This window comes from Pan paniscus, chromosome 13 (assembly GCF_029289425.2).
Source record: "Pan paniscus chromosome 13, NHGRI_mPanPan1-v2.0_pri, whole genome shotgun sequence".
In the NCBI taxonomy this organism is placed as follows: domain Eukaryota; kingdom Metazoa; phylum Chordata; class Mammalia; order Primates; family Hominidae; genus Pan; species Pan paniscus.
The window spans coordinates 143,594,739-143,612,361 of record NC_073262.2 but is presented as its reverse complement, the minus strand read 5'-3'; the positions used below and the strand labels follow the sequence as shown (position 1 = coordinate 143,612,361).

At 61.9% G+C, this 17,623-nt stretch overlaps 1 protein-coding gene across 1 annotated transcript in view; it reads right to left on the bottom strand.

The window, feature by feature from the left end:
* Window positions 1–17,419, bottom strand: part of CROCC2 (ciliary rootlet coiled-coil, rootletin family member 2) — an 83,932-nt gene extending 66,513 nt beyond the window's left edge. The window contains exons 1-4 of the mRNA XM_024928027.4: window positions 17,168–17,419; window positions 6,322–6,472; window positions 5,057–5,208; window positions 2,507–2,613 (exon numbers count right to left, since the gene is read on the bottom strand). Of these exons, the coding sequence (XP_024783795.3) occupies window positions 2,507–2,613; window positions 5,057–5,208; window positions 6,322–6,472; window positions 17,168–17,245 (488 nt within the window). The 5' untranslated portion in view covers window positions 17,246–17,419. The remainder of the gene's footprint in view (window positions 1–2,506; window positions 2,614–5,056; window positions 5,209–6,321; window positions 6,473–17,167) is intronic.
* Window positions 17,420–17,623: the final 204 nt, after the last annotated feature.

Below are 17,623 nucleotides of genomic sequence, written 5' to 3'. Positions count from 1 at the left end.
GGGTAGGAAGCCTCTCCTAAGAGAGGCGCTCAGAGTCCCCAAGTCAAGGGGCTTGAATGGAGCCCCAAACCCTCTGGGCCTAACTGACCCGGGCTCAGGTGCACAGCCGCTGCTCTGCCCCCACCTGCCATGGGCCCCACAAGGGACCCCTAAACTGAGTGCCAGCATCAAGGTGGCTCTCCCAGGTGCCAGCCCAGTGCCCTCCTGCCTTCCTGCGATATCTGCCCTCTGTCCTCCCCGAAGCCCCTGCCCTGAGCTCTCCTGGCTCTGGCTCTGCAACCTTGGCCCGTCCCTCAATGCCCGAGACAAGGTGCCAGGGGCTGGGAGGGAGGCGCCTTTCACGGGGCGGGGTGACGCGGAGAGGGAGTCAGACATGCCCGTGGTGGGGGACGGCTTCTGCTGCACCCTGGGGACTTCCCCACCACGACTAGGTCCACACTTGCTGCAGTAGGGGTGCAAGTCCGCCAGGTGGGTGGACCTCGGGAGCCGGCACCCCCGCCAGGCCTAAGCCGTGGTTCACTCACTGCTCCTCTCTGCCCGTCAGGCCTAAGCCTCCTCTTGGGTTATTTTTCTTCCCCCTCAAAACTGGTTTTCAAAAGTTTCTCAGCCCTTTGATTCCTTTTCCAGATTCCTGGAGGATGAACCAAATGTGTCGATATTCTACAGACAACTTAACCTCCCCAGGTCTGGGAGACTGATGGGCCTTGGTTGCTCTGCAGGGCTGGGTTAATGTGGGCGCTGGGTTAGTGTGGGGGCCGGGTCAGTGTGGGGGGCCGGGTCAGTGTGGGGGCCGGGTCAGTGTAGGGGGCCGGGGTAGTGTGGGGGGCCGGGGTAGTGTGGGGGGCTAGGTTAGTGTTGGGGCTGGATTAGTGTGGGGGCTGGGTTAGTGTGGGGGGCCGGGTTAGTGTGGGGGCCGGGTTAGTGTGGGGGGCCGGGTCAGTGTGGGGGCTGGGTCAGTGTGGGAGCTGGGTTACTGTGCGGGGCCGGGTTAGTGTGGGGGGCTGAGGTAGTGTGGGGGGCTGGGTTAGTGTGGGGGCTGGGTTAGTGTGGGGGGCCGGGTTAGTGTGGGGGCTGGATTAGTGTGGGGGCTGGGTTAGTGTGGGGGCTGGGTTAGTGTGGGGGGCTGGGTTAGTGTGGGGGGCTGGGTTAGTGTGGGGGCTGGGTTAGTGTAGGGGGCCGGGTTAGTGTGGGGGCTGGGTTAGTGTGGGGGCTGGGTTAGTGTGGGGGCTGGGTTAGTGTGGGGGGCCGGGTTAGTGTGGGGGCTGGGTTAGTGTGGGGGCCGGGTTAGTGTGGGGGGCCGGGTTAGTGTGGGGGGTGGGTTAGTGTGGGGACTGGGTTAGTGTGGGGGGCTGGGTTAGTGTGGGGGCTGGGTTAGTGTGGGGGGCCGGGTTAGTGTGGGGGGCCGGGTTAGTGTGGGGGCCGGGTTAGTGTGGGGGGTGGGTTAGTGTGGGGGCTGGGTTAGTGTGGGGGGCTGGGTTAGTGTGGGGGCTGGGTTAGTGTGGGGGGCCGGGTTAGTGTGGGGGGCCGGGTTAGTGTGGGGGCCGGATTAGTGTGGGGGGTGGGTTAGTGTGGGGACTGGGTTAGTGTGGGGGGCTGGGTTAGTGTGGGGGCTGGGTTAGTGTGGGGGGCCGGGTTAGTGTGGGGGGCCGGGGTAGTGTGGGGGGCTGGGTTAGTGTGGGGGCTGGGTTAGTGTTGGGGGGCTGGGTTAGTACAGGCAGGGTGGGGGCCGGGCAGAGGCCCCCTTGATAAGCCCAGGCAGGACATCGTCAGCTCCATCTCAGGGTGTGAGTGGGTGATCCACACACTGGACTCAGGTGTGGCTGGTGGCCAGGGTCTGTTGCCAGGGTCCTAATGTCAGTGCTCACTGACAGCGGTGGCGGGGGGGCTCTGTCCCTCTCCGCCACTCTCTCCCTGTCATTCATGAGGCTCTGTCTCTCTTTGCCGCTCCCTCCCTGTTATTCATGAGCCAGGTTGACCCGTGGCAGGGAGGATGGCAGAGCGTGGAGAGGCTGCCACGTGGAAGGCTGGCACCAGTCCCGTCCCCCATGGTGAGCAGCCCCTGCTCCTGGCGTGTGGAGCGGGGGAGGGGTCTGATAGCGATGGGTACAATCGTGATGCTGCTACTATAATAGGGATGCTGCTGAGCTGCTCTCAGAGGCTGGGACGGCGGTGCCTGGTTGCGTGAGAGGCCCACGCTGAGCCCAGGAGGCTAAGTGTTTTGCTGTTTCCACTCGGCCTGGGGTCTCCCCACAGCAAGAGGGAGCGCGCTGCAGGCCCCCACACTGCCCAGCCACTCAAGTCAGTCCCCCTTCCCAGCCGTGCCTTCTCCAGCCCCCTGCCCTGCCCTGCCAGGCCGTGGAGGCCTGGGTTGACTCCCACAGGGAAACTGAACTCACAGCTGCTTTGGGAAGAGCTGTCAGTAGCCCCAAGGCACAGAGGGTCCCACTGCCTCTCGGGGGGATGGCTGTGCTTCCTGCAACCCTGACTGCCCCGCGCCTGGCCTCACCTCTCCTCGGCAGCCTCCAGACGGCCAAGGGCCTCCTCCAGATCCATGCTGTGCTCCAGCTCTGACCTCCGCAGCTGAGCCTCGGTGGTCTCCAGCCGGGCCTGCAGCTGGGGAGGAGCAATAGCTCACCTGGTCTGGCTGCTCCTGAACCCGCCAGGCTGGGGCTGGGGCATCTTGGGCACAAAGCCGACCTTAGTGGGGAAGAGAGGGCTCCCTGGGGCCCCACAGCAGGGGCTGGGGTTGGGTCTGGTGAGGCCCAGGCCCTTCCACACAATGAACCCGACAGGCGGCCACCTGCCCTGTGCCAAGTGCCCACAGCTGGCAGAGGAGGGGAGGGGCAGGGGCATGCTGGGTTGCACTGATGTGCCAATCCCATCAGGCCTTGAGGACAGTGTGAGTATGGTGGCCCAGTGGGGGCATAGCTCTGGGGGCTGCTGGAGCATGCCCACATTTCATTCAGATGGGTAAACTGAGGCCCCACTGCCCCAGCTACCTGGGCAGCCCAGCCGTCAGGGTAGGGGGAGGGGCTTCAGGGCTCGGTTCAGGCACACAGGGGCAGGATGGAAGGTCACAGGGCTACCTCTGGGGCTGCCCTCTGGAGAGTGAGTGAGTGTGGTTCCCCTCCAACTGGGCCTCCTGCCTGAGTCCAGCACCTCACCTACAGGGAGCAGGACCACACCCACCATGATGTGGGCCCACTGCCCAGGGCCACTCCCACTGCCCAGGGCCACTCCCACTGCCCAGGGCCACTCTGCCACCACTGGGCCAAGACCGAACTTGGGCCCAGGAAATCAAGGGCCAAGGATGGCCTAGGTGGAGGGGTGGAGAGGAGGGCAGCAGGCCTGGGGCCTCAGCTGTGGCTGTGCCTGGGCCAAATGCATGGGAGAGCCAAGGGGCCCCTCCTCAGCCACAAGCTGGAAGAGAAGGTGGCATTGGAAGACCCTGGAGGAGCCGGGCGGGGTCTGGGGGTGCCACCCCAGGATGGAGATGCCATGGTCAGGCACTCTGGCCACCCAGACCCCATTCCGCCTGTCTTGGGGGTAACTTGGAGTGAGTCCCAGCCTCCTGGCACCCACACTTTGCCTGCTGAGCCGCCCGGGAGCTGGCGTGCACTGGGCTGCTGGCGAGTTTGGATCTGACTCACGCAGCTTACTAATCTGTCGGCAGCATTTCTGTGGCTTCTATTCCCACTGGTCTGTTCCCAACATCTCCCCACCCTGTGCTAGGAAGATACCTCCCCCAAGGCCTCCCCACAGCTGTAGGGGCTCCCAGGAAGAGTAGGCTGGCTGGCAGCTCACGGATGTGCTGGGGCCCCCATCAGGTGGGGTGGGCCCCAGCTCCTGCCCTCAGGGGCTCCCAGGGGTGCCAGCAACAATGGATGGAAACGTGTTTCCCGTGTGGGGGTCAGGGCGTGATAGAACTGGGGGAGGAGCAGAGAGCGGGCCCCTCAGAGAGCTGAGGGCACCCCTGTGGGGCTGGTGCTGCCGTGGTCCTGGGAAGGACCCTTCTAGAAGGTGGGGCCCCTGGGGACCCCTCAGGCATTCAATACTGGCCACTGGTCAGGTGACTAAGAAGGGGCCAGATCTGCTTCAGGGGTTCAGATCTCAGCCCCAGTAATGGTGGTGTGGCCTGGGTGATCACTGGCTGGCTCTGAGCCTCTACTCCTTATCTGGAAAGTGGGGTCATCTGACATGACATGCAGAACCAGGGGGGTTCTGAAGATGGCATGGGTGCGGCAGGGGCCCTGAGTACCCCACAAGGTGGGCTGGACACCCCACTCCACGCACTGGCTCCTTGCCAAGTCCTGCCTCAGAAGCCAGCATGTCTTGGAGTGGCTGACATAGGAGAGAGGCTCTGGCCTAGCAGGTTTCTTCACCTTTCTGCCTCGGTTTCCCTGTCTACACAATGGGAGGCCCTCCCCAGCTCCACATTTTGTGACTAAATATGCCTCTTGCTCACCTCACAGGTCACCCTGGAAGGCACCACAGCCACCAGGGGACCAAAGATACAGCCCTGCCTCTGGCCCCTCTCCTCTGAGGTCCAAGCGGCCCCGGCCAGCCTCAGTTGTCAGGAAAGGGCCAGGGAACTGGGGTGGAGCCATTTCTCTGCGAGCTCCATCTGGGGTTGGGGTCGGTGCCTGCTGCCCTGCTTTCCTCTGCTGTGCAGGTGCCAGCTTTGTGCCAATGCTGGGCAGAGCACTGGTCCCCGTGAGTCAGGACTGGCCAGGCCACCCCACAGGGCTCCCGGGCAGGTGCGGGGACAAGTCAGTGCCTAAGCTGGGTTGCGAGACCTAGGGGACACGCTGGGCATCAGAAAGGCCTGGGCACGTGCTGCTTGGCCTCCCACCTCTGGCCTCAGTTATCTCATCTGTTGCCTCTGTTTCCCCATCTGTTGCCCAGGGTTTGAATGTCCCATGGCTGACACTCTGTCTTTCCCAGTCTTAGAAATTGCCGATGGTCCCAGGCTCTGACTGCCGTCCCGACAAGTGACCCCTCACGAAGGGCCAGGCTGCCACCTCCCGCCTGCCCTGAGTCTGCTGCACACACGCACCTGCTCGCTGACCACACGGCACCTGCTGGCCAGCTCATCTCGCTCGGCGCCGGCCTGGGCTAGCAGGTCCCCCAGCCGGGTCAGCTCTTCCTGCAGGAGCTCATTCTCCTCTTGCACTCGGGCCACGGTGGCTGTCGGCTCCTGTACCCCTGCTGCACGGTACCGGGGTCAGCCCGGGTGGCCAGACCAGGGCCCACCCACACTCAGCCTTGTGCCCTGTCTCCACGGTGGGACCCTGGGCTGGCCACCAGGCTCCAGCTGCTGGACCTGCCCCCATCTCCTGGGAGGGGTCCCAGCTCTGAGCCGGGGACCCTAACATAGGGAGGCAGACTTCATACTCTGAGCCCCACTTCCTCTCATGTTAACTGCAATCCTACCACCTCTGAGCACCTGGAACCCCAATGCAGACACAGGCCCAGGCCGAGCCCCAAACCAATGGCAGCAGAGTGTGTGGGCGGCCTGGACGCTGGGCACTCGCGCTGTCTATGAAGTTGTGAGCCCTGTTGCTTCTGGGGGAAGGGACCTGGTCCCCGAGTAATAAGGTGCTTTTGTAAATACACATACAGCCAGTTCCCCGGGCCTGCAGGAGGCTGGACAGACCCTGGGAGAGAGGGATCCCTGGGACCCATGCACGAGGGAGTCCTGGGCACACACAGGACAGGCGGCCTGGAGCTGTTTCCTCAGCTGCCAGGTGGACAATTGGAGGCAGCGCAGGGGCCTGGGGCGGGTGCAGGACAGGCAGAGCCCAGGGGGGTGGGCGTCTGTGCTCCCTGAGTGCCAGTGTCCAGCATTTCCACGCTGAGGAAGAAACCAATGAAGCGGAGATGCAGGTGGCCACAAGTGTGCCACACAGAGGCAGCCCTGCTCAGGCCCTGCTGAGTGCCCTGTGGGTATCGATATGATGCCCCTGAGGGTGGCCCTGTGGGGGGTGAGGCCAGCCCCAGGCCCAGGACTGTCCCCCACGCCGTCACCTTGGCCAGCCGCAGGCCCAGGACTGTCCCCCACGCCATCACCTTGGCCAGCCGTGGGCCCAGGACTGTCCCCCACGCCATCACCTTGCCCAGCCCCGGGCCCAGGACTGTCCCCCACGCCGTCACCTTGGCCAGCCGCGGGCCCAGGACTGTCCCCCACGCCGTCACCTTGGCCAGCCCCGGGCCCAGGACTGTCCCCCACGCCATCACCTTGCCCAGCCCCGGGCCCAGGACTGTCCCCCACGCCGTCACCTTGGCCAGCCCCGGGCCCAGGACTGTCCCCCACACCATCACCTTGGGGTGGCTCCTCACTCAGGCTGCCGGCCACGATCTCACGGATGCGGGTGGGCACGGAGGTGGGCGAGGCCTGCCGGCCTTCCCCACGCACGGTCAGTGCCCGGTCTTCCCTGCTGGCTGTGGGACTCAGGATGGTGTCCTCCAGTCTCTGAAAGACACCCCCAGAGATACCTGGAGATGGCAGCCCCCAACAGCTGCCAGGCACCCTCTACGATCCCACTGAATGGGAGCCGCCACAGGGCCACCCCAAGGCAGCAGAGTGCCCTGGAGAGGACAGGGTGAGGCTGGGCAGGTCACTCAGGCGCATGCCTTGGTTCTCCACCTGCGGAGTGGGGCTGCGCCTGTCCCCAGGTTCTGGAGAGGAGGACCACACCCAGCCGAGGTCAGCAGGAGCAGGTACTGCGCTTGGGGCTCTGCCCTGTCTTGGTGGGGGCTGGGCTGAGCGCTGGCTAAGCGGTTGCCAGTCCCCTAGGGGATGCTGACAGGCAGGTTCCTTTGCCTCTGCTCCACAAGAAATCCAACATCCTTGCCCACCTGGAGCAGGTGGTCTCACAGCTTGTTTGCATGGTGGGGCCAGAGGAGGGACCTAGATCCCACGCAGCAGTCACAGAGCCCAGTGTGTTTGTGTGTGTTTGTGGTGGGGGTGGGGGCTGAGGATGGGTCAGAGGGCTGAGGCTGAACCCATCCTTCTCTGCTCAGCTGCCCACTGCCCCTCCACAGTCTCGGTCCATCGGGAGGGTAGGCAGGCCCAGGGCTGCATGCTTGAGGCTCCGAGGATGAGCAGGGCCCGTGGAGCCCTCTCCTCCCACGGCTGTGAATTCTGGGTGGAGTCTGGGACTCCCATCCTCAGGCTGCCCTCAGAAGGCTGTGTGGGCCGGGGCAGTGAGGGCAGCGAGGACAGCCTTCCTTCCCAGGTGGGTCCTTCATGAAAGCCGACTGCCAGGGAAGAGGCTCCAATAGGCCCAGAAGTGGGCAGGAAGGCCCAGGACCTGGGCTCACACTCCGGAGGTGTTTGCTGAATGGCTGCCCTTCTGCCCCAGGAGCGCCTGGGTGTCCTGGGTACCCCAGCCTGGTTTTGAGGGTCTTGGGCTCTAATGGCATTTTGCCGGGCAGGGGCACAGCTTGGGGAGGGCCGGGACCCCAGGGCAGGGGACTCCTGCCAGGTGGAATAGATTACCGACTGTTGGCAGGACACACAGGCCGCTTGTGCCAAACCAGCAGAAGCCCAGGCAGGATCCCGCAGGAATACGCAAGGCCACAGCTGTCCCCGGCCTGCTGCCTTAAGGATATCTGAATTTCAGGCAGTGAATTAACTACTAAAGGGTGACTGGATGCTTGCCAGGGGAAGCTGGGAGGGGATGTCCACTCCTAGGGCTCTCCAGCATGGCACACCAGAGTCCACCCAAGTCCTCCTTGCCTGGCTCCCACGCCAGCACAGAGGACCCCTCTCCCTGGGGTCCGCAGGGCAGCTCCCCCACCTTGTGCCTCCTGGATTTTCCTCCTGACCAGGGTCCACGTGGGTGACCACCTGGCTGCCTCCTGCCTCCCATCTCTTGGCCCTCCCTGAGACGCTGCTTGTGTCCCCGGACTCTGACCTCAGGCCTGGGCTGGTGGCTGTGCCCTGCTCCCCCACCCTCCTCCCAACCCCAGCCAGGCCTCCTGCACCTGGTGCATGCTGTCTGGCTATCCCGGATGCTCCCTGGACACAGGTCTCCTCCTCCATCTGCACCCCAAAGATCGCGGCCCCCCTCGCCGGGGTTGGAGAGTCACCGTAGACCCAGGCTCAGCATGGCGCCTGGAGAGGCCCTGTTCTGACTCTGCTGCCCTGCGAAGGGCAGCCACTCAGCAAACGCCTCCCCACTATCAGTTGAGGTCTGGGGCCAGCCCGCCCGTCCTCCCGACAGCCCGTGCACCAGGGTCTGTCTCTCAGTCCCCTGGGAGGTCTTGGGAGGCGCCTTCACTGCAGGTTCCCCCATTGCCTCTTCTTCTGGAGGGAGTAATGGGCCCCCCTTGGGAGCAGCAGCCTAGTGGGGGAGGGGGAGGGAAGTCCCTGCTCCTCCTCCTGGGCCCAGCTGGGACCCAGGTGCCAAGACCACCAACCAGGAGGGGAGCTGCTGGAAGGGGCTCAGCCATTCTGTTCTAAACCCCTTATTTTGCACAGCGGAGAACGGAGGCCCAGCAGGGTGGCAAGAGGCAGCCCAGGCTCCTTGATCAGAGACCGTCAGGCTCCGCTCAACCCCCCAGACCGGGAAGGGCTCTGCCCCGCCCTCCCTCCGCCTGCTCAGCAGCTCCCGCCCTGCGCTCCCCCGGGCATCGGCGGCGCCACCCGCTAACGGGAAGGCTGCAGCGCGGAGTAAACTTGACTCATTCCTAACATTTACAGAGGGTCACTTATTAGCGGGACGTCCCGAGAGGCGCTGGGGCGTAATGGGTTCCATCTGTGGACGGGTGCCTGCAATAGGCCGCGGCCCAGCTGGAGCCGGAGGGGGGCGCGGGGAGCGCGGGGGGAGCGCAGGGGGCGCAGGGGGCGTTCAGGGGGACACGGGGGGTGCGGGGGCTGCAGGGGAAGCAGGGGGCGAGGAGGGGGCGCTGGGGGGAGCGGGGAGCGCAGGGGGCGCGGGGGCGCGGGGGTCGTGCAGGTGGGCGGGGGACGCAGAAGGGGGCGCCGGGGAAGGAGGGGGCGAGCAGGGGGGCGCAGGGGGACGCAGAGGGGGGCGCAGGGGGAGTAGAGTGGGCGTGACTTTGGAGTGTGAGGGCAGCGCCGCCCCCATGGAACCACCCGGAGGAGAGAAGGGCTGAGGGAAGGAGCAAGCAGGGGAGAGGCAGGGATGGGAGGGGAGGGGAAGGAAGGGAAGGTGGAGGTCGGCGTGTCCGGAGGCCTGTGCCGCCAACCTAAGCGCTTAGGACCCCGCCGATGCTGCTTCCTTCCCCACGGCTCCAGGGTGGTCCTGAGGGTCTGCACCGCCCACTCCCCAGGCCCCTCCCAGGGACTCTGCGCTGCCACCTGCGCCAGCGGGTACAGGCAGGGCGTCCCCTCCGCGACCTGTGGGTCCTTCTGGGCCTGCCCGTTTCCCGCCCGGGGCCTCTGCGGGGCGGGCCCAGGCTGTGGCCCAGCGTCCGCTGGAGGCTTGTATTCTAGAAGGCCTCGCAGTGGGAGGGAACACCAGGGCTGGAGGTCACTTTCCCCTAAGGCCCCAGACTCACAGCTGAGCCCGGCCCCTATCTCTTCCTCCTGCCCCCAGCACCTTCTTCAGCTCAACCTGCATTAAAGACCCCAGGGAGGTCACAGCCCCTGCGTGGAGCTACGCTAGGGGTAGCTGGCCCACTCAACCCGATCCTGGCCCTGAGGGGGGTGGCCCAGCAGGGAGAGCCAGCGGGTCCTCACTGCTGCGCCACCCCATTTGGTTGTGTGGAGAGGGACAGCCAAACCTTGGGGGAAATGTGGGCTCCCCATATCTCTGCCTCCGCAGGGTTAGAGCAGGGCTCCCCTCTAAAAGAGTTGGACTGGGGTCCTTGCTATGCCACCAATATACAGAGACCGTGGGTGTGTTACCCCCCACCTCATGTCCCCATCTGTGAAATGGGAGCGTTGGCCATCCAGGCCCTCCTGGATCCCAGGGCCAGGGGCTGGGGCTCTGTGAGGGTGCAGTGGATGGACCATGTGTGGCCTCAGCTGCCTGCCCCCAACTGGCCACCAGCCCCTGGGAAATGCAAGCTGCTGGAATGTTGCCTGGAGGCAAATGACCTCCCACCCTCTGATGGAATCAGAACCCTCCTGTGGATCCAGGGTTCCACCTGCACTTTGGCACTTGCTGGGGACCGGGGGTTTCAGGGCTGCTGCCAGGGCCTCTCCTCTTACACCCCTTCCCCATTCCAGGGTCTTGGCCAAGACCCTGGAATGGGGGGCTGGGAGGTCACCTTATCATCATGCTGCAGATGGGGAAACTGAGGCCAGGGACACGACCCCAGCTCTCCACTGGGGTGGGGTGGAGCCACAGCGCACCTGCCAGCCCATACTGCCTGCAAAAGGCTTCCGCCTGCAGGGAGGGCGCAGGGACTCTAGGTCTGCACCGAAAAACCCGAGTCTTGGCTTTATCTGGAGGCCACGCTCTTGCGCTGATTCCCATCCCTGCGCCTGGGGCATCACCTTGGAGATGCTGTCAGGGGTCAGAAGCCTTGGAGGGAAATCCCCCACACCCTCGTCAAAGCCATCTGAAGCAGGGACGGTCAGGGGCCTGCTGAAGCTCAGACCCAAGGGTCACTGGCCCCACCAGCCCTCAGCAGCCCCACCACCCCTGTCGTCCCATCCTGCTTGGACAGCTGCCTGAGCTGGGGGCAGGAGGGAGAGCATGTCCATCGGGACCCCTGCCCACCCACCAGCAGGCTCCTCGGTCAGCCTGGGTCACCCTCATTGAGGGGTGGACCCCCGAGTGAAGGGTGGGGTGGAGGGCGAACCTCCTGAGTGAGGGGTGGGATGGAGGCAGCTCCCAGCCAGAGGGTGGAGGGTGCCTTCCCTGAGCTCCAACAGTGCCCCCGTGTGGCCGCAAGGAGCGCTGCAGGGGGCTGCCAGGTCCTGCTCTTGTAGAACGGAGGCTGGGCTGGGGGTTTGGACGGCATCACGGACCAGTGCTCAGTGGAAAATGAAAGATGTGTGTCCACGAGAGTGAAGGCGCGCGCCAGCATTGGCCTGCAGGGTTCTCCACGCTCTCCACTTGCAAATGTTTTCACATCCATTGTCCTGGCCTGCATTGGAGGCTTCTGGCCTCCGCCTTAATGGGTGAGGAGGGTGAGGCTTGGCACCTCTGAGACTTGCTCAAGGGCACCTGCTCAGCAGCAGCGTTAGGACTGGGACCCCAGCCTTGGGCCCCCACTCGCGCACAAGGGTGGTCACTGATGAGCCTTCCCAGCGGCGGTGTCTGGACTTGGCTCCACTGCAGTTCTCCTCCCCTGTGTGCCCCCTTCCCAGCCTGAGCAAAGGGCAGGGAACCAAGCAGCTTCCGGGCCGGGGAACAGCCCCTTTCCTCCTGTGTCTGAGCCCAGCCATGCTGCGGCTGCTGCCTTTCTCTCCCGGGCCCTCCATGGCCCTCCCAGCATCCCTGGGCGGGGAAGTCTGGCCTTGCCAGGAGCAGGCACAGCTTGAAGAACATATCTGAGGACAGGGCCTCCGGCCAAGTCCAGCCACCGGACGTCTGCTTGCCATCCTTCTGCAGCCCGGCCCGCCACAGAGAGGGCCTTGGGCTGGGTGGCCTCCTGCCAGGCTCCATTTCCTTAGGAAAAAGAGCTTCTCTGTGCCTGGGATAACACCTGGCCTCCAAAATGCTGTATTTCAGCAATTGCTCAGTTTAAGTCTCTGTGTTTGTGGAGCACACTCTGGGCCTGGGCATCACCCAGGAGCAGGAACATGCCTCTGTGGGTGTCAGTTTGCTCCTCAGGTGTTGATAAATCTAGGCCACCCCTGTAGGCAGGACCCCGGCCGGCCAGGCACTGAGGCAGGGATTGTGGATGGGGAGAGACAACTTCTCACTCCCTTCTATGCCACCAACACAATGCTTGGCACACAGACAGGCTCGGACACAGTGCACTGCTCCTGCTCAGAAGACTGAGAGCTCAGCTGGAACTGCCTCAGGTCCGAATCACCAACAGCAAAATGACTCAGAACAAGGAACTCGAGGAGGGCAAGGACCTTGTCTTTCCTGTTTGTCCCTGTGTCCCTGGTGCCGACGCAGGCTTCCTGGGGGAGGTGGGATAAGAAAGAACCCACCAGCTAGAGAGCCCGGGCACTGTGTCCATGTGGAGGGAGCTGTGGAAGCAAAGGTGGAGGGGGTGCATCTCCAGGGGTCTGTGCAGGGTCTGGGGGAGGGGCAGTGGGGATGGGGGTGAGTGGGGCAGAGCAGGAACCTGGCGCCAGACCGTGAGGGCCTCAAATGTTCTGTGGAGGATTGTGGGACACGATCCTTGGACCCCGGGGCTAGCGGGGGTTCCTGAGCGGGAGGATGGGCCCGTGTTGTTAGCACAGTGGCCCTGGCTGTGCCTGACAGGGCCTGGATGCAGCCTGGGAGATTGGGAGATGGGAGCATCTGCCTCTGGCTTGCTTGTGACAGTGCGGAGCTCAGCGACGGGCACCATGGCCTGGCTGCTTGGAAACCATCCATCGCTCCTGTCCTGTGGTGGGGACCCTAGACTTGGTCCCTTGGGATCTCCTGAGTGATAAGCGTGTCTTTTGTTGGCCTATGAGATGACTGATGGCCAGGGCCCCTGGATAGCCGCAAAGTAGGGGCTGGTTACCAGAAAGACCACGGCACGATTAGAGCGTTGGTGCTTTCAGCCCCACACCCTGACATCTGGGGAGGGGAGAGGAGCTGTCTCTGGAGCTGATCACCAACGGCCAATGATTTAATGAATTTTGCCTACTTAATGAAGGTTCCATAAAAACCCTAAACCACAGGGCTGGGCAGGCTGGGTTGCTGAATACAAGGCAGTGCTGTGGGTGGTTGGTGTGCCCAGGGGCCTGGAGGCTCCGTACCTGCCCTCTGTACCTTGACCTGGGCACCTCTCCTTCCGGTTAGTCCTGAGTTGTGTCCTTTATAATAAACCAGTAATCAAATGGGAAAGTCACTTCCAGAGTTCTGTGAGCTGTTCCAGCAAATTATCAAGTTGAGCAGGGAGTTGTAAGAACCCCTAATTCATAGCCAGTCAGACAGAACACGGGAGGCCCAGGACTTGTGATTGGCATCTGAGGTGGGGCAGCTTTATGGGACTGAGTCCTTAAACTGTGGGTCTGTGCCAGCTCTGGATGGTTAGGGTCCGAACTGGATTGAATTGCAGGACAGCTAGTTGGTGTCCAGGGAGGTGGGGAATTGGCTGGTGTCAGGAAAAACCCACACATTTGGTGTTAAAAGTGGTGTGAGTAACAACAGTACAGACAGATAAACCTTGCTTGGAGGGAAGTGTGTACGTCAGAGAGGAAAAGAAGCGGGAGGGTAAGACGGCGCGGTTACTACGGAAGACAGCATGACGGGTCTCCACAGAATTAAATGTAGACTCTCCGCGCGATCCAGCCATCCGCTTCTGGGCATCTGCCCGAAAGAATTGAAAGCAGAGGCTTGAAGAAATATTTGTACCCCGAGGTTCACAGCAGCATTTTCACAGCGGCCGGCAGGCAGAAGCTACCCAGGCGTCCATTCAGAGATGAATGAATAAACAGAGTGTGGTCCCTCTATGAGTAGAATATTACTCAGCCTTAAAAAGCAAGGAAATGCTGGCGCCTGCTACAACATGGGTGGACCTTGAGGGTGTAATGCTCAGTGAAATAAGCCAGCCACGAAGGGACAAATACCATCTGATCCACTTAGACAAGGCTGCTAGAGTCACCAAGTTCACAGAGACAGAGAGTAGGATGGCGGGGGCTGGGAGAGGGGGGAATGGGGGGGGAATGGGGCGTGAATGTTGAATGGGGGCAGAGTCTCAGTTTGGGAAGATGAAAGTTCTGGGGCCGGGTGTGGCGGCTTACACCTGTAATTCCAGCACTTTGGGAGGCTGAGGCGCGCACATCGCTTGAGGTCAGGAGTTCGAGACCCTCCTGGCCACCATGGCGAAACCTCGTCTCCACTGAAAATACAAAAAATAACTGGGCATGGTGGCGTGTGCCTGTAGTCCCAGTTACTGGGGAGGCTAAAGCACGAGAATTGCTTGAAGATGGGAGGGCGGAGGCTGCAGTGAGCTGAGATCGCACCACTGCACTCCAGCCTGGGCGACAGAGACCGACTCTGTCTAAAAAAAAAAAAAAAAAAAGTTGTGGATGTGGATGGTGGTGATGGTTGCTCAACGCTACGAATGTGCTTAGTGCCACAGAATTGTTCCTAAAAATGGTTAAAATGGTCAGTTTTATGTTATGTATATTTTCCCACAATTTAAAGAAAAATGAAAAAATTTTTAAAAAATTTATTTTATTTTTTTTGAGACAGGGTCTCGCTCTGTCTCCCAGGCTGGAGTACAGTGGCGCGATCTTGGCTCACTCTCACCTCCGCCTCCTGGGTTCAAGCGATTCTCCTGCCTCAGCCTCCCGAGTAGCTGAGATTACAGGCGCCTGCCATCACGCCCGGCTAATTTTTGTATTTTCAGTAGAGATGGGGTTTCACCATGTTGGCCAGGCTGGTCTCAAACTCCTGACCTCAAGCGATCCGCCCGCCTTAGCCTCCCAAAGTGCTGGGATTACAGGTGTGAGCCACTGCACCCGGCCAGAAAAAAAGAAATTTTTAAAAAGGCTGAACAATCAATGAGTCAAGCACATATTTCCAGAAGTGAGATGAAGAACAAACCCAGAGAAACTGAAAGTGAAGGAAGAACGCATATGTAGGTTAAAGGAAGAATGCATATGTAGGTTAATGAAACACAAGATAAGAATACTATGAGCCGGTACGCGGCTCGTATCAGAAACGAGAAAGGGGATGCCACTTCGGGGCAACCACTTCCTCCCCACTGTGCCCAGGACTGGGGTTCCGGACCCAAGACTGTCTGGAGTCCTGGGAAACCCCTGTCTCGAGCCCCCCAGCAAAGAGGGACAGCTGGTTACCCCACAGATCCTGCAGACATCCAAAAGACAGGAAGAAGATATTGTGAACAACTTTTGCCAATTTCAACAACTTGAAAATTTGGATGTAATGGACAGTTTCCTAGAAAAATAGCACAAATCAAAATTCAAGCCAAGGAACGGGAGTCTGAGGAGCCCCCAGCTCTGAGGGGACTGGGCTTTCTGTGCTGGGTTCCTCGTCTGGGACTCTGCGCCGCGCTTCTCCATCAGCTGCGGGTCTGGTTGCTGGAGATTCCGAGGAAGGGCACACCCCCACCCCTCGAGGCAGTCAGATACCCCCCACTTCACGGGCAATTTCAGGGGGCTTTGCACTCCCCAAGTCCGACTTGCTCACCCCAGGGACAGAGGTTGAGAGTTTCCAAGCCTGCCCCTTTACATCCAATTCCAGCTCCGGGGTGGGGGCATTCTGGGGTGCTGTGCAGAGGTTGCTGGGGGGCTTCCAAAGGAGGGGAGAGCAGCTGTGGCCGGAGGAAGAGGGATGTCAGAGAGGCTCCTCCGGGCCTGGGAGCATGTTCGCCATCCGTCCAGAGCCACCACCCCTGGTCACGGGGGGCCTCCTGCATCCTCAAGCCACAGCCTTCCTCAGGCCCTGCGGTCTCCCAGGCTGTAGCTGGAGGGTGGAGGGTCCCTACGGTTCTGCTGCCCATCTGGACAGCTGATCTGGGCGTCTGGCACCCGCCTGCTCCCTGCTCACTCTGGGGTAATGGCATCAAGATCTCAATCACTACAGCAAAAATAACAGGTGTCAGCAGGGCAGGCAGAGCAGACTTCACTGGGGCCTGCGTAGCCTCCAGATGAGTTTCCTGGGGACAGTGGGAATTTGGGGGCAGGCAAAGCAAAGCATCTCTCAGCCACATTTGCACAGTGCTCATGCCCCTGCCTGATGTCAGCACCGGCCTGGGTTTCCCCCTCAGACCAGCCGCTAACCACAGCAGCTCCCTCCAACCCTTACGCCTCGGCTTTCCTGACATCCGAGGGGATGAGAATCCTCACAGGGCTGCAGTGTCCTGTAAACGTAGTGTGCTGGCTCTCCAGCCTCCATTCACCAGCCCTGCTCTCAGAACTCATGGAGCCAACACCCAGGCAGAGCTGGCCGAGCTCCAGGTGGAGGAGGTAGAGCTCACCCCAGGTGGAGGAGGTAGAGCTCACCCCACGGCACCTCTTTGTCTTGTTGCATCACCTGATTCAAATATCCTGCCCTTGAGTCCTCATGCAGCCCTGTGTGTGAGCAAACCCTGCATCTACCCTGTCACTCGGTCACCTGCACCAGCTGTGGCCATTTCTCTTTTCAGGTGATCTGTATTGTTTAGATAGGGCCATGTCAGCCTGCCGTGGCATAGTTTTGAGATGCTAAGAGCTGGGTTAACAAGCAACCATGAGTAAGCCAGTTCGTCAGGGGTTCCCTGGGGTCCCGAGGGGTCCGTTGGAGGTGGGGCCGCCTGGCTGTGGTGGTCAGCAGCAGGTGACGGCAGTGCAGGGAGGAAGGATATCCGAGGTGGGACCGCAGGCTGGGTCCTAGGTGGGCTCTGGGAAGTAGGGAGGCAAGGGGAGAGGGACATGGGACAATTCCCAGCCACTGTTGTCACACACCAGGTGCTACGAAGACAGAACCAGAACATCTGGAAGCCACAGAATAGACACTAGGGCTGAGCCACAGCCTCCCACAAATGTGCAGCGACGGGAACACTGCCCCCGAGAGGCCCTGCTGGCCCCACACTTGGCCATGGAAGGGCAGTGAACGAGGTCCCAGAATGTCAGCACCAAGGGCTGCTTGCCCGTCCCCACCCCAGTGTGCAACCTGCAAACCCGTGGCTGCCAGGGACGCCAGTCACCTGAACGTCCACAGCCAGCAGCGGCCCCGGGCTCTCTCTCCACCCTGCAAACCTGTGGCTGCCAGGGACGCCGGCCACTTGAACGTCCACAGCCAGCAGCGGCCCCGGGCTCTCTCTCCACCCTGCAAACCTGTGGCTGCAAGGGACGCCGGCCACCTGAATGTCTATAGCCAGCAGCGGCCCTGGGCCCTCTCTCCCCAGGCTCTCTCTCCTGGCTGAAGGCTGCCTGTGTGTGCGTGCAGGTGCGCCTGCTTGCATCCGTGACTGGCTGCACGCTCAAGGCAAACACGTGAGCAAGTGGAAAGTGCCCTGGGAGCCAGGAAGGTGCCTCCTGGCCATCCCCTCTCTTTGCCGCGTCCCTTCCAAAGTGTCCTGGCAACCTGCTCTCAGGAGGGTGCAGGGAAGTGACCACCCCACTGACCTGGATCACGGTGTCCAGCCCCAGTAGGGGCTGTTGGGAGGCGTCCCCATTGCCAGGCTCACTGGAGGCAGAGCTCATTGCAGCCCAGAGCGCAGGACCCCAGAGAAGGCTGGGCTTTGCTACCTGGCAATTCTCCTCCAACTGGCCAGGGTCTTCCTTGGTCCACGGGCCCCACACCTGTGTGGCACCTGGCTCTGCAGTCTTGTGTCCCGAGCCTGGGCACCCAGTTGCTCTTGCCCTGTGGGTAAGACAGTATGGCCAGCTGAGCCCGTAGGCGTTGCTGTGGCAACCGGGACGCTGAGAGCTAGGTTTCCCTGGAAACAGGAGTGCAGGACCCTGTTGCTATGGGGACAAAGGAACGCTGTTGGCTGGAAGCAGTTTTGCCTGGAGACCTGGAGACGCCCTGGGTAAAACTGTCTACTTGAGCAACGGCACCTGGGAGGGGCTGGCCTTTCT